The 15,207-nt window shown below is 41.1% G+C and overlaps 1 protein-coding gene across 1 annotated transcript in view; it reads left to right on the top strand.

Moving 5' to 3' along the window:
- Positions 1-15,207, top strand: part of LOC125429178 (protoheme IX farnesyltransferase, mitochondrial) — a 141,358-nt gene that overhangs the window by 15,488 nt on the left and 110,663 nt on the right. The window contains exon 4 of the mRNA XM_048490046.1: positions 4,765-4,889. Within this exon, the coding sequence (XP_048346003.1) occupies positions 4,765-4,889 (125 nt within the window). The remainder of the gene's footprint in view (positions 1-4,764; positions 4,890-15,207) is intronic.

The following is a 15,207-nucleotide window of genomic DNA, read 5'->3' as shown; positions in this document are numbered from 1 at the left end:
TTCCTCCGCCCCACCCCCTCAAGCAGGGGGCAGCGTGCTCTAGCCTCCAGCAAGTCCCATGCGCACTGCTCTGTGCCTCTCTAGCATCTCTGCCTCCTCTGCGGCCCCCCCACCTCAGGCAGCAGCCACCCGGAGCATCGACACCAGGCCCGCCAGACAAATCCGTTCATATCATGCTTAGTGGCCCAGGCCAGCCTAGATGTGTGTGTGTGGTGTGTGTGATTTTCTGCCCCCACATGACGAATGCTGTGTGCGTGTGCCCACAGAGAGGGCTCCGAGTGCCACCTCTGGCACCCGTTCCATAGGTTCGCCATCACTGGCCTATATAATACAATATATAATACAAGCATGCTCTGTATAGTATTGGACTAGTTTATGGGAGATCCAGGTTAAATCCCTGCTTGAACCGTGGAAAGTCTCTGTGCACCCTTGGGACAGTCACATCCTTTCAGCCTAACCTATCTCATAGGATTGTTGTGAGCATAACGGAGAAGGATGTAAGTTACTTTGGCTCTTCACTGGGGAGAAAGCTGGCATATGAAGTAAATAAATAAATACCACCCTTACGGACAACTGGAGAACATTTACTTCACCACAGAGAGAGAGAGAGAGAGAGAGAGATATGTTCATGAGGTAGAAAAACTAACCCCCCCAAGTATTAGAAATTATTCATTTCAGGGAATTCCTTTTCAAACTAATAAAAAATTATTTTCCAGTATTTCATATTCAAAGTTGAGTTGTTGTTGCTGCGAATTGGGGGAAAGGAGTGGGGCTGGTATGAGGTCAGTATAAAGAAACAGATAAGTGAGTCTGCTTAGAAGAAACATCCCCTCTCACATGAACAAGCGTTTTCAGACTTTGGGTGTTACACAGTTTGTTGGACCCTGACTAGCACTTTGAGGTACAAGGAATTCCTGATGTGATTTTCCTACTTAGCTGAAATACGTCACCCCCAATTCTGTTTCTGTGGGACATGGGCAGGAACAGGATTTGAGGGGCTTATGTTAAGCTCCCACAGAAGTAGAGGTGAAATCCAGGCCAGTGACTTCTGCCTCTACAAATTGATTTGTATTTTAGAGGAACTTTTCTTCCTCAGATACATTAAAATTTGGCCTGTATTGTAGCCAAGAATACAATGGCTTAGATCCCATAGGGTTCATCTGTGAACACTTCACTTCAGGCTCTGTGGAGTCTGTCCTTTGCCTAGGAGATCACTTCCTCTGTAGACCCTTCTGCAGATTATTGTCTTGTAATGAGTTGCAAAGTGCCTAGTGAGAGGAACACATCTGACAAAGGAGGACTGCTTTTGTAGCACCTGGAAAAAACGTGTAGAGGAAGGATATAGGATTGATGCCAACATGTAAAAGTTTGGACAAATTTAGTACCAGGGTAACAAAATCAGGTTGAAAAGTAGCAAAACAGGTAGCTATATAAATGTGTGTGTTCCTTTTTGTACTCTGGTTGACTTCTCATTTCATCTGGAATTTTATTTGATATATTTGATTGGTCCAATTTTACATATCCTTTTTGTTGATGCTTTTGGGATGGCTACTAATAATCAAAGTACAGAGTAAAATACACTCATCAGGAAGAGGGTTGCCAGTTAACGAAATAGGAAGTTAATCATTGCTCTGCCTCTTACCCAGCTTAATCTTTAGCAACTAAACCTCACCCCATTGGGCATGCCATGATGACAGTTCTCTGCTGAAGCCAGCAGAACCCTGAAGCCACAGAACCTTCCTGTTCAGCAGGTAAACAAGTGGGGCCCTCCAGCAGAGCTGGCTCCCAGCAGGTTGAGTGATAGGGAACAAAGCATCTGAGAATGATGTCCACTGGTAGCACTAGCTGTCAGAAGGCTGATGATCCATTAGAGAGTGCCATGCACATGCACTTGTGCCCTTTGCAAACTGGTGCAAACTGGTGTAAAATCCTTTTACACCATTATTAATGCTTTTACACTGTTTTCACACCACTGTTTTTGGCCCATACGGAATCTGTCTTTGCGAGGTAGGTGGGGCTCAGAGAGTTCCAAAAACCGGTGACTATCCCAAGGTCACCCAGCAGGAATGTAGAAGTGAAGAAACACATCTGGTTCACCAGATAAGCCTCTGCCACTCAGGTGGAGGAGTGGGGAATCAAACCTGGTTCTCCAGGTTAGAATCCCCCTGCTCTTAGCCACTACACCAGGCTGGCTTTTACCATTTGACATGGCCACAGCTCAACTGATATTCACAAAGTGCATGCTGGCAATATTGGCACTTATTGGCATCCAATGCCTTATAATCAAAATTGCATGCTGGCAATATAATCAAAATGCCTTATAATCAAAATTGCATGCTGGCAATATTGGCAATATAGGCATCCAATGCCTTATAATCAAAATAAGTATTTAATAAGTGTACACATACAAAACGAAGATGAAAACAAGGGTTCTGGAAATAAGATCTGAACATGTATTGCACATAAAACACCGAGTATACAAATTAGATGTTGTTATATATACAATTGATGAAAATACCAAATGGCCAGCAAAACTGTACACATGTTGGCCCATGTGGCTTTTCTCATTGGTCAGTAACATAACATTCAACCGTTGGTGTGAAAATCCAAACCAGGAGTTGCTTTCTTGTCTGTTGTACAATGGATAAAAAAATAAGAAGTGGGCCTAAGGCCTTTTCCTTTAATAGCTGCACAGACAACTGGAATCGTCAAACTTAATTTAAATCTGGTTTTGGATTATCAATTTTCTGTGTGTAACATCAACTGTAAATTGCAATGAAGTGGATTTGAAATTCTGAGTTAGACAGCTGGCCGTGGCCCCCTAATCTGACCTTTAGCGTGGTGTTAGTGTAAAGGTCCATAATGGAACCTAACAATCATCTATCTGTGTTCAGTTTCATTAATTTATTCCACAGATAATATCTCGGTGTAGGATCAAAAGCAGTGTAAGAGTCAATAGATGTTACCTGCAGTTGCCAAAACATACCATTGAAATATCTGATAAGGTACTGTAGCAAAAAAACAATGATCCAAAGTTAACTGACCTAAAACTGATTTGTTCTGATGCTAACATGTCATTTCCATCCACCCATGCCTCTAACTTAAGAGGGAACGTTGTTAGAAGAAGTTCCCTCTTGGGAAATACTAGCAGATCAATCTATGTAAGTAATGAGCGTAGCTAAGACTGCACCTCAGCAATCCTTTCAACTCATAAGAGGAGGGGGATTTTTTTACCCAGTGCCTTATTATTTCTAATTGTGAAAATATTTGGCCAATGGTGACAGGTGGCCAATGGGTGAAAAGATGTAATGAAATTTCCACAGGCAATTCAACTATATTGCTCACTTGATTTAGATTGTTAAATAATTTAAAGACATTTCTTTCCCAATGGAGTAAGGTACTAATGGGTTTTTTGAAGTGTGCCTAGAAGCAGGGGTCTGCAACCTACGGCTCTCCAGATGTTCATGGACTACAAATCCCATCAGCCCTGCCAGCATGGCCAATTGGCCATGCTGGCAGGGGCTGATGGGAATTGTAGTCCCTGAACATCTGGAGAGCTGCAGGTTGCAGATCCCTGGCCTAGAGCAAACAGTTAGCTAACACAGGTATTTCAGTAGTAGCAAGATGTCTTCCTTATCATCTATACCAGTTGATAGTTTTGCTAGTGTTTTAGCTGAAATTAAAATGTCCAGGCATTCTTCAAAGGTGGCTCCATGCAGAATGCATTGCAGTAATCTCACTCAGATGCTTGCTGAAGGTGCTGCTGTGCACCATGGACAAAACTTTGGGCTTTGTCTGAAGGCATTGATGTAGTTGCAATCCCAAATTGTGAACCTAATTTTTTGGGAGGGGGGGTCCAAATCCACCCATGTCTTAAATAACCTTCAGTTTAATAACCCTCCTGCAGCCCATTATTGCATCCAGAGTTTTTTTCAGGGCAGACTTTGATGAAACAGAAAACAGATATGGATGACACCAGTGGAGCGGTGATTCTTCATATCTCAGGGCAGTCTTTTCCACAGAGTAGAAATCTGTTTGGCCCTGAAACACATGTTGAATGTTGGGATTTCTTCTCTTTTCTAGATTTTAGGGCACAAATAAATGTATAGCTCACTTCCCATTCTAGGTAAGAACTTCTAAGACTGCTAGGGGGAATGAGAGAGTTGTACATACAATTTTCATTGTGCAGCAGCCCTTTGTAAACAAGGCCCTCAGTAGTGGTTTTGGTCTTAGGGTAGTGAAGGTGTGTCTGAGGGAGGGCCGGACTACATCCTTCTCTCCCCATACCTCTAATCTTAGAACACTGTTCTACCCCTTCCCCTCAGTGATCTAATAGGACTCTCTTTTAAGTGGAAGACGGAAGAGGTAAAAGAATCTCTGTAATGTGCAGCGGTGAAATATTTCCTACTTGTCCAGAATAGTTACCATAGAGCCAAATAACCAGATTTGTGTGTTGATTTTAATTTAATTCAAATGTATTTTAAGTAGACTAATTGGATTATAATGATTATAACTGTTTTAATGGTTTTTATTCTTTCTGTTGTTTAAGTGTTTATTTTATCAAATGTATATGTTATTTACTGCTGTAAGCTGCTCTGAACCCTTGCGGGGAAGGCGGCGTACAAATAGAATTAATTAAATAAATAAATAATAAAAGCTTGCCCTTTACTAGCATGACCTAATGTTTGGTGCTTACAACTTCAAAAATAGACATGATTTGTTTGGTCAGCATATTAATGCTAAAGTGTCATGTTTGTGTTTCAGCCTTGGTTGTTAGTACTGCCTCAGCTGGATTTGCAATGGCACCAGTGCCGTTTGACCTGCAGTGTTTCCTGCTTGCCTCCCTTGGAACGGGTCTCTCATCATGCGCTGCTAATTCCATCAATCAGGTGGGTGCTTTAGCTTGCTGTCTGACAGCTCAGTGCCATGAACAAATGCTGCTACTAGTCTCCTGTCAGGATTTTTACGATCTTTCCATTGGCTGCTGATTTCCTGGTTCAGTTCAGGGTGCTAGTGCTTACTTTTAAAGATGTTCCTCATCTAGAGCCTTCATTCCTGAAAGACCATCTCTCCTTATAGGAAATTATCTATTAATTTAGGTCATGATAGTAACCTCTTAATTATCTCTTGCACCAGGACCCAGACACCCGCTTTATGGAACATTCAGGAAGAATGTTCTGATTGTGTCTGAAAGTTCTCTGTTGATGTCTTTCAGGAGAGGTTGTAAGGTGGAACTTTTCATAAATGCTTTTGAGAAGCTCTTGGGGGGTGACGGGTAAGGGCAGTATAATGGTATTTTAGTGACAAATTGTCATAGTGGCTTTCTTATAATTTTGGGGTGTTGTTGTTTTCAAAGTTCATTCCCATCTTTTGTGGAGAGCGTTGAGCTTTATAAATATTTTAAACAAACAAACAAAATTCTTAGAAGTTATAGAAGTTGACCTTTGGGTCAATCTATACTTCTGAAAATGAAATATGAATATCTAGCATATTGTGTTTGCAATAATAAGTTAATACAGGGTTAAGATATAATCGTAACAGTGCTATTGATTACTCAAAGTGCATGCTTTTGATAAGGATTGGACTGTGTGTTGGTTAAGACTGATTTGCTCTCCCAGTCAGGTTTCAAATCTGCTGTGATCTTGTATATGTTTTCCACTATACCATGTGAACTTAATATTTGCCATCTTCTATTGATTTAAGTAGTCAGAGAGCTAAAAGGTCATACAGGATGAGCCGCTGCTTCTTTTGTAAAAATGGCATAAAATCACAAATGAACAAGCCCACTTATTGGCTGCTTATTTATTTGCAAGCATAGGCTCTGGATGTCCTAGGCTAGGGAGCTCATGCTTAGAAGACAACCTCTTCCTGAATGCTTCCCAGTGGTACAGATTTTGACTGTCCAGACTAGGGTTTTTTCTATGGTGGTGCCAGTATGGCAGAATGGCCTCCCTGTGGATGCCAGTTTGATGGCTTTTCATTACCACTGCAGTATTTAACAGATCTTTTAATGAAGCACTTATTTGTGCTATTCAGTCTGTTTTGACTTCTGGTTTGTATGTTTTAAACCTATTATTTTTATGAGGGTTTTTTTGTTTTATTGTAACCTGCCTTATGTTCTTTAGGGGATTGGCAAAATAGAACTGTTTGTAAAATAAAGCAAAGGTCCTTAACAAAGGAACAAAGCAGGTGTTTCTTCATTGGTCTGTCAGAAGTGCCTCTCATGGAACCCAAACTTTTTTTTATCTGAGTTCAAAAAACACTGGACATTTGGCACAAAAGTTGAAATGAGAAAATACCACCAGTGCATGTACAGCATTTCTCCCCACCTTTCTTGTTTTAAATGGTATTGTGCAAAATGTCACACTGTTATTTGAACTTCAAGCTGAAATAATTCCTAGGGAACTGCTGGAATGATGTATGCAAGTTGGTTGCTACAGCTAGTGTGGATTCTGTTGAGTCCAATGATTCATGGTTAGATTCAGGACCGTGATTATTTTTTGCAAGTTTTTTTTGCTGAGAATCTCTAAATTTCTATTGGATGGAAAGAAGGCTATATCCACATGTGAATAGTTCAGAAAATATGATGGAATTTCTGGTTGCAATGTCCATTCACATTTTCAGGCAAGATAAACAAAGTATAGCAAATGATGGACTGCCACATGTTTTCTCTGAATACTTCACAAATGACCTATTTTTTACATTGTACTTTTTGAGGTCTTTCATTTATGGAACTAGAACAAATGGGACTTGGTGTTCTACATACTGTTTGTCTTACAGTGCAATTCTAAGCACCCTTTTTAAGACACTGACAACAGTAAGCCTGTAAGGGTGTTACTCTGCTGAGAACTGCACTATTGTGTTCCACTGGTGACCATGTTGTAATGTTATTTATTTATTTAATTAGACTTGTATGCCACCCTTCCCCATACAGGCTGAAGGCATTTGCCAACACTATTGAATACTAAAGGAAAAAGAAGAGTTTGGATTGATACCCCCACCTTTCTTTCCTGTAAGGTGTCTCAAAGTGGCTTACAAACTCCTTTCCCTTCCTCTCCCTACAACAGACACCTTGTGAACTAGGTGGGGCTGAGAGTCTTCTCAGAGAATTGTGACTAGCCCAAGGTCACCCAGCAGGCTTCATGTGTGGGAGAAAGGAAACAAATCCGGTAACCAGATAAGAGTCCACCACTCATGTGGAGGAGTGGGGAATCAAACCTCGTTCTCCAGATTACAGTCCACCACTCTTAACCACTTTACCACTACAGTTAAAATATTCCAACATTTAATAAAACAATATTAAAACATGATAAATAGTTTAAAACATTTCAGAAACAGACCTAGAAATTAAAATAAATTTTAAACTTATAATTTAAAAACCAATGGTAGTGAATGCAATTGACCTATAATTATAAATAGTTCTCACATGTGTAGCGTGGGGGGAGGTCTGAGGTATGAAGATTATGGTTAGGTATGCAACACTTAATTTAAAGACTGAAATATACAACTGATTACAGTTTTTCACTTAAACCCATAGTTCTTGGTGTAGTTTGTTGAGAGTCAGTTCATTTACATTCTGCACAACTCAGTTCTAAGCCCATCGATTTCCCTTTGTGTGGGATTGTACTATAAGAATCAAAGAAGGTCATGGTGACTCTGGTAAAAGTGCTACACAGCCAGAGCCTCTACAGTCATTGTATTTGACCTTGGAATATCCATATGGAATAATTCAGTTATTACTGGTGCTGAGTGGTGATTGTTTTTGTGTGGTGGCCATGGATAACCACAGGGAGACTCCTGCCAGTGCCTCACTACTCATAGAGAAGCACTAGCATTTGCAAGGCTCCATATGAAGTGGTGGTGGTTTTGCCAGATAGAAGTGGAGATAGTTTGCCCGGAGCAAGAATCAAAGGCTCATAGAACTGCAAGAGGTATACGTATTTGTGCACATATGTATGTAATATTACGAATATTGCCGTTTTCTCTTAAGCTCTTATGATAAAGTAAAAGAGGAATCCCATTTCTGGTTTAGAGACACCCTTCCTAAATTGAAATAAATGAACGAATGAATGAATGAATGAATGAAAATTTTGCCTGATGAGTTGTTTCCCAGAGGCTAAAATTTCTCTTTTCCTCAGTGTTAATCAGGACATTCTTAATTTAGCTAAACACCCATTGTAGACTCATTAGCCCATTCTTTGATCTCCTTGTGAAATCTGAAAATCAAGGTTTTTGTAGCAGAGTGTCAAAAGTTTATATGGAGAGAATATAACTTATTAGAGTTCACAGATGTTAACCTTTGATTTATGGCACTGCAGATAAAGCATGTGGAGATGTTTACAACAAAATGCTCAACACTGAAATGTTAAATGTTATACACCTCTTAGAAGTCCTTCTGAAACTGTGGGATGGTTCAAAAGTGGGAGAAAGTTGTAAAGATGAAAGCAGGATGTTTTAAATGGTTTGAATTTAGTAGCAGGAAGATAAAGGGCCACGGTTGGCTTTGACTGATAGCACCTTGAAAAGGAAGCAGATGGAGTTGTGTATCTTATATCGAACATATAAAACCTTCATGGAAAATTAAAGAAAACTTGTTCACACAGGAAAAGAACAACTCAAAAGAATTTGCTTTGAATGCTTCAGAGTGCATGTGGGGTAGGACGAAGAGGTAGAATTGTTGTGAAGAAACTGAATTTCTTAAAGATGTGCATTCAGATATTAATCAAATAAAGGACGTTTTTGTTAATGCTACTATAAAAAGATGAATATTGGAAATATATGGCAATAATTCAAAACCTCTGGATTTCTCTTTCTAGTGACTGGCTGAGAGTTTATGGAAGGAAGAAGTAGGGGGCGAAGGGGAAGCCTACAAATCTCTTGGGGTTTTATGATGTAAATGTATACTGCACGTTTTTGGGTTTCTGTATAACAGTGAGAGATAATCTAGTTGACAGCTGTGTGTTCTGGTCATGAGAGTAATACCAATTTTGCTACTTTGCTGCCAGATCTTTCTTACAAAATGTATCTAAACCATCAGGTTGCCAGCTTACTGGCTTAGGCAGGGCTTTGATTGGGACTCCTGTTTGTTGGAACTATTATGTTTTCTAGTGTACTTTGCTGTGGTGAGGGAGAGGTAAATATTTCTCTTGCACCTTCCGCATCACAGGCAATGCTACAGACTTGAGAGAAAGAAGAAAGATACTTGAGCCTCCTAGAGGAATAAAAGGCAATTGTATTCTCCCCACGTACCTGTATCAGGCAATATTTTCTCAATAATGTGTCTTCCCTTCAGTTGTTAACACAGGAATGTATCTCACAGTGTGTCTAGGGACATGGGTGTTCTGGGAAAAAATGAATTGGAAACTTTTCCAATTCAAATGTAAATGAATAATTTAAATAATGTTCGCAAACAAATATACATACAGGTCTGGACCATATTAAAGCATTGAGGTTTGTCTGTGCTTCATATGTCACATTTAGCTCATCTGACATGATTAATCTGGCTGAGAGTTTATGGAAGGAAGAAGTAGGGGGCCGACAGCCGACAGGAGCCGACAGCCGACAGGAGCTGAGGTGACTTCGGTTCGGAATACAGTATCTATGGGGATGCAGACAGAGAGGGAGGTTTTTCTAAATCAACCACATACAAGCGAGGAACATAGCAATGTGCATGTGACAAGGGATAGTGTCTGCAAAAGACTTGAGGGTAAAGCACATAAATCCCAGGTTAAGGACAGAGACAGGGTATACAGGTGTCTCTATGCTAATAGTAGAAGCATTCGACCTAAAATGGGGGAGCTAGAAATTACAAGAGTTTTGAAGGAGGACCTTGATATAGTGGGCATTACAGAGACATGGTGGAATGAGGGGAGAACCAGTGGGGATGCTGTTATACCAGGCTACAGGCTCTATAGGAAGGATAGGACAGGAAGCATTGGAGGTGGAGTTGCCCTTTACATCAAAAGAGAGCATAGTATCACATAAAACATAGACAATGCAAGGGGAGCTGGTTCCCCTACAGAATCACTGTGGATATCAATACCAGGTGTGAAGGACAGTTTAATATTAAGGAATATATTATTCGTCCCCCAGACCAAAGTGCACAAGAGGATTTCTGAGATGGAAAAAAGAAATTAGAGAGGCCAACAAAACAAAAATGTGAGGTGAGTGATATGGATTTGATTTTAACTATCCCCATATAAACTGGAAAAATGCATGTTCAAGGTCATAGTAAGGAGGAAAGAGCATTCCTGGATATGCCTAAATGACCTGTGTGCTTAGAGCAGATGGTTGTGGAACCAACCAAGGGGAGAGGTGATCCTAGATCCTAATTCTATATGTGGGACCCAGGACCTGAGTGCAGGAAGTCCAGTGTTGTTGAGCCAATAGGGAACAGCGAAACCACAATGCTGTCCAGATTCAGTATCTCAGCATGCTTGAACAAGTGGTAACTACTAATGTAGTTACATTAAGCCTTCAGAAAGGGAAATTTCTCAAAGATGAGGGGGATAGTCTCTTGGGAAGCTGAAAGGGAAAATCAAAGAGGAGTCAAAACTGTCCAGGATGCTTGGAGGTTATTTAAAAACACAGTAATAAAAGCTCAACTGGAATGTGTTCCACAAGGTTAGAAAAGGCAGCACCAGTCCAAAAGAAAGCCACCCGTGGTTAACAAGAGGTTGAGGAAATTATCAGAAAAAAGAAAATGTCTTTTTAGAAAATGGAAGTCCAGTTTGACTGATAGAAAGAATATGAGAGGAACACAAATGGTGGCAAAAAAGAAGCTGAAGTTAGCTGTAAAAGGGGGGGAGGCAAAAAAAAAAGGATTATGAGGAGCATGGCTTTCTAGTTTTACATCAAGACCAGCAACAAACAGTTCTTCAAGTACATCAAAAGCAGGGAAAGCCAGCAAGGAAAGCGGTAAAGGCCCGTTAGATGACAAAAGGAACAAAGGGTCAGTGCTAAAAAGATGGCAGGAGATTGCAGAGAAGCTGAATGAATTGCTTGCATCTGTCGGCACCCGAGAGGAGGTGGGGATAATTCCTGGACCTGAACCAAGCTTCTTAGGAGGCCGAATCCGAGGAACTACTTGTGAAGATAATTTGGTAGACAAGGAAGAAGTTCTGGCAGCCATTGATAAAACTAAATGCTACCAAAATCCCTGGCCCCAGATTGCATTCACCCAAGAGTTCTTAAAGAGCTCCAAGCATGAAATTGCTGAGTCTTCTCACTTTAATATGCAACTTATCCTGAAATCCAGGCTCCATCCCTGAAGATTGGAAGATGGCCAATGTCACACCAATCTTTAGAAAGGATCTAGGGGGGGACCGAGGAAATTACAGGCCCGATCAGTTTGACATCTGTTCCTGGTAAATTAGTAGAATCTATCATTAAAGATAAAATTATAAAACATGGTAGAAAAGCAAGACCTGCTGAGAAAGAGTCAGCATGGCTTTTTGCCAGAGAACAAATCCTGTCTTACAAACTTGCTAGAGTTCTTTGAGGGTGTGTAAACAGGCATGTGTGGACTGAGAGGTGAACCCGGTGGACATTGTCTACTTGGATTTCCAAAAGGCTTTTGACAAAGTTCCTCACCAAAGACTGTTGAGAAAACTCAGCAATGGAAGGAATAAGAGGGGAAGTCCTCCTATGGATTAAAAACTGGTTGAGAAACAGGAAACAAGAGTGGAATTGTAAATGGGAGAGTTCTCACAATGGAGAGATGTCAGGGAGTATGAATTGTCCCCCAAGGATCCGTTTTGGGACCCAGTGCTCTTTAACCTATTCACCGTAAATGGCCTGGAAGTAGGGGTGCAGGTAAGCGTGGTGGCCAAGTTTGCAGATGATACCAAATTATGGCAGAATTGAGTGAGAACCACAAAGGATTGCTTGAAAGAGCTCAAGAAAGCGGACCTTGATAAAATTAGGTGAGTGGGCTCCAGAAATGGCAAATGCAGTTCAATGTAGCAAAATGTAAGTGAGTGATGCACATAGGGGGCAAAAAAATCCAAACTTCACATACACGCTACAGAGGGGTCAGTGCTATCAGTCACAGACCAGGGAAAAGAAAGGATTTTAGGTTAAGCGTCTTAGTTGATAGTTCCATGGGAATGTCAACTCCAATGCATGGCAGCTGTAAAAAAAGGCAAATTCTATGCTGGGGATCATTAGAAAAGGAATTGAGAATAAAACTGCAAAGATTGTCATGCCCTTATATAAAAGCAAGTGAGTCGCGACCGCACTTGGAGTACTGTGTCCAGTTCTGGTCGCCGCATCTCAAAAAGGATATTGAGGAGATAGAAAAAGTGCAGAGACGGGCAACAAGGATGATTGAGGGACTGGAGCACCTTCCCTATGAGGAGAGAGGCTGCAGCGTTTGGGACTCTTTAGTTTGGAGAGGAGGCTGAGGGGATAGCTGATTGAAGTCTCTACAAAGATTATGCATGGGGTAGAAAATGTTGACAGAGGAGAATTTTCTCTCTTTCTCCTGAACAATACTAGAACCAGGGGCATTCATTGTGAAAATGCTGGGGGGGGGAAGAATTGGGACTAATAAAGGAAACACTTGCTAACTTCGCATGCAATTAGCGTTGTGATTGGTGTTTGGAATATGCTGCCACAGGAGGTGGTGATGGCCACTAACCTGGATAGCTTTAAAAGGGGCTTGGACAGATTTATGGAGGAGAAGTCGATTTATGGCTACCAATCTTGATCCTCCTTGATCTGAGATTGCAAATGCCTTAGCAGACCAGGTGATCAGGAGCAACAGCCGCAGAAGGCCATTGCTCTCACATCCTACATGTGAGCTCCCAAAGGCACCTGGTGGGCCACTGCGAGTAGCAGAGAGCTGGACTAGATGGACTTTGGTCTGATCCAGCTGGCTTGTTCTTATGTTCTTAATCTGTAACACAACAGTCCTGACAACTATAGATAAACACACTATATTTACATATGTGGAGCAGAAGATCTTCCATTGAAAAATATAGCATCTACATCACTGAATTTTCCTGTAAGAAAGCTTTCCCCAGCACTAGACGATGCAGTAATGGAAGAAAAAGTTAGAAAGCTCTCCACTCTTTCTTTGTATTTTTGTCCTCTAAAAAGATTACAGAACTGCATCCCTATTTAAATTAGGTAGCAATTATAAGTCTGCCTGTGTTATTTTGTGGCACAGGGTAAAAGTCGGTTTCTTTGTGGGAAAAGGTGCAAGCAGATGAATTATGCTTCCCTGGGGGGCTGCCCCAGCACTGTAATCTCAGATCAGGTCACCTAGTGGTAGAGCACATGCTTTGCATGGGTCTGTGATCCAAGAAAGGAAGAGAAGACAAGCTGCTGCAGGATGAGCAAAGAATGCTAACTGAAATCAGTTAAGAAACTGGGAATCCTAGGTAAGGGATTCCCTGATTCAGTTAGAGAGCAAAGGTTGCAGAAGCAGATTTGGGGACAGGTTATTAGCCCGCAAACTTGAATCAATCAGCCTCTGATGTGAGTGTGCTTCTCGGATTGAGGACAGTAGATTTTAAATCAGTGGGCTCTTTGAAGAATTTCAGTAGGTGAGCTACTCCTATGTGGGAATGTTCAGAGGAATTTCTGCTAGATCAGAAGCCCCTATTCTACCATCAAACTGATCATTCTGTCCAGACTTGTGACAGCTAGATCAGAGGATCTTTTGGGGTGTGCAAAACCTCCCCCTTCACATGCGCATGTGTGTGGCTTCACTCACAACAATCTCACACAATTGCTTTTGGATGCAGTTCAAGGCATAAGAAGCAGCAAAGGCAGGGGCAGAGTCATTTTAGGAGATAATGACCTTTGGGCTACTGGCAGTGATGGAACTAAACAAAGTAAGGTCACAGGAAGAAGTGTGCCATGAACTGAGCACAGAAAGAAAAAGGGGGAACAAGGCTTTGCAGAGCTTTGAAAGTAAGGATGAGGATTTTGTGCTGGCCAGGAGGCCAGTGCAGGAATTAAAGAAAGGGTCTGAATGATGGGAAATGAATGATTTTGGCAGCTGGGTGCTGGATATAAGTGAGAAGGCTGAAGTGTGACAGCTGAGGATTACAGAGGAGTATGTTGCAGTAATTAGAATATTGCAGTAATTAGTGAAAAAATGACTGCAGGAAGAACCAGAGTTTTTACTCAGAGGTCAGAAAGACCATTTTGCAAAGAAATTATTGGTGATAGTCCATTTGAGGGGCGGAAGAGAATGAATAGTTTAAGATGCTCTTTGTATTAATGTACAAAGAGAAGGGTGACTTGAAAGGAAAAATGAGAAGTTTGTCTTGGACATACTTATTTTCAGATAGTGGTAAAACAGCCATTTAGAAATAAGCAATTGGAGATACACAATTTGATTGAAGGAACAAAGTTCAGATGAAGAAAATATAGCAAACTATGTTAGTATTACTGAAACATGGTATTTTATATCCACTTTTTCTTTACCGTAAGGAGTCTTCAAGCAGCTTACAATCACCCCCACCCCACCCCAACAGGCACCTTATGAGATAGGTGGGGCTGCTAAAGTTCTGAACAGTGACTAGCCCAAAGTCACCCAGCAGGCTTCATGTGTAAGAGTGAGGAAACAAATCTTGTTCACCAGATAAGAGTACACCGCTCATGTGGAGGAGTGGAGAATCAAACCCATCTCTCTAGATTAGAGTCCATTGCTCTTAACCATATAACAGTTCTTTCAGTTTGGTATGTGAGTTGAGGTAAAACTCCACTGGTCTTGCAGACTTTTTTTGCTAATAGGTTTAATTTCAGATTTATTCTTAACGGTCTGTCAAACTGAAGAACAAGCTCAGTGAAAGTCATGCAGGTTCAAAATGCAATTTTGGTTTCCTGTGGGATGGGTGCCGACCAAGCAGGAAACTGGTGAGGTATCTTTTCTATCAGCCTTAATGATCAAAACTTAGTCCATGAAGTTAGCCACATTGCATTAATTAGGTGGAAGTTGATCAGCTCACTTCCCCTTCTGAAATAGTGCAGTTCGTCCTCCTTCTACTCCTGAGAAGTGTGAATCAGCCAGTCAGGCAAGGTTGAGTGATCACTAGCAACTGAATAATGGATCAGTTTAGCTGGCAGTTGCTTATTCTCCGTAATTTACCTGACCTCTTTGTATGGGTGTGCGTGCATGGGTGCACATGCTTTTTTGTGTTTGCGGCATATGAGAACCACTTTCGTGCCTGGAACTTTTGAATAGAACAGAGA

This window comes from Sphaerodactylus townsendi, linkage group LG03 (genome assembly GCF_021028975.2).
Source record: "Sphaerodactylus townsendi isolate TG3544 linkage group LG03, MPM_Stown_v2.3, whole genome shotgun sequence".
Lineage (NCBI taxonomy): Eukaryota > Metazoa > Chordata > Lepidosauria > Squamata > Sphaerodactylidae > Sphaerodactylus > Sphaerodactylus townsendi.
This window is presented reverse-complemented; position numbering and strand designations above follow the sequence as displayed.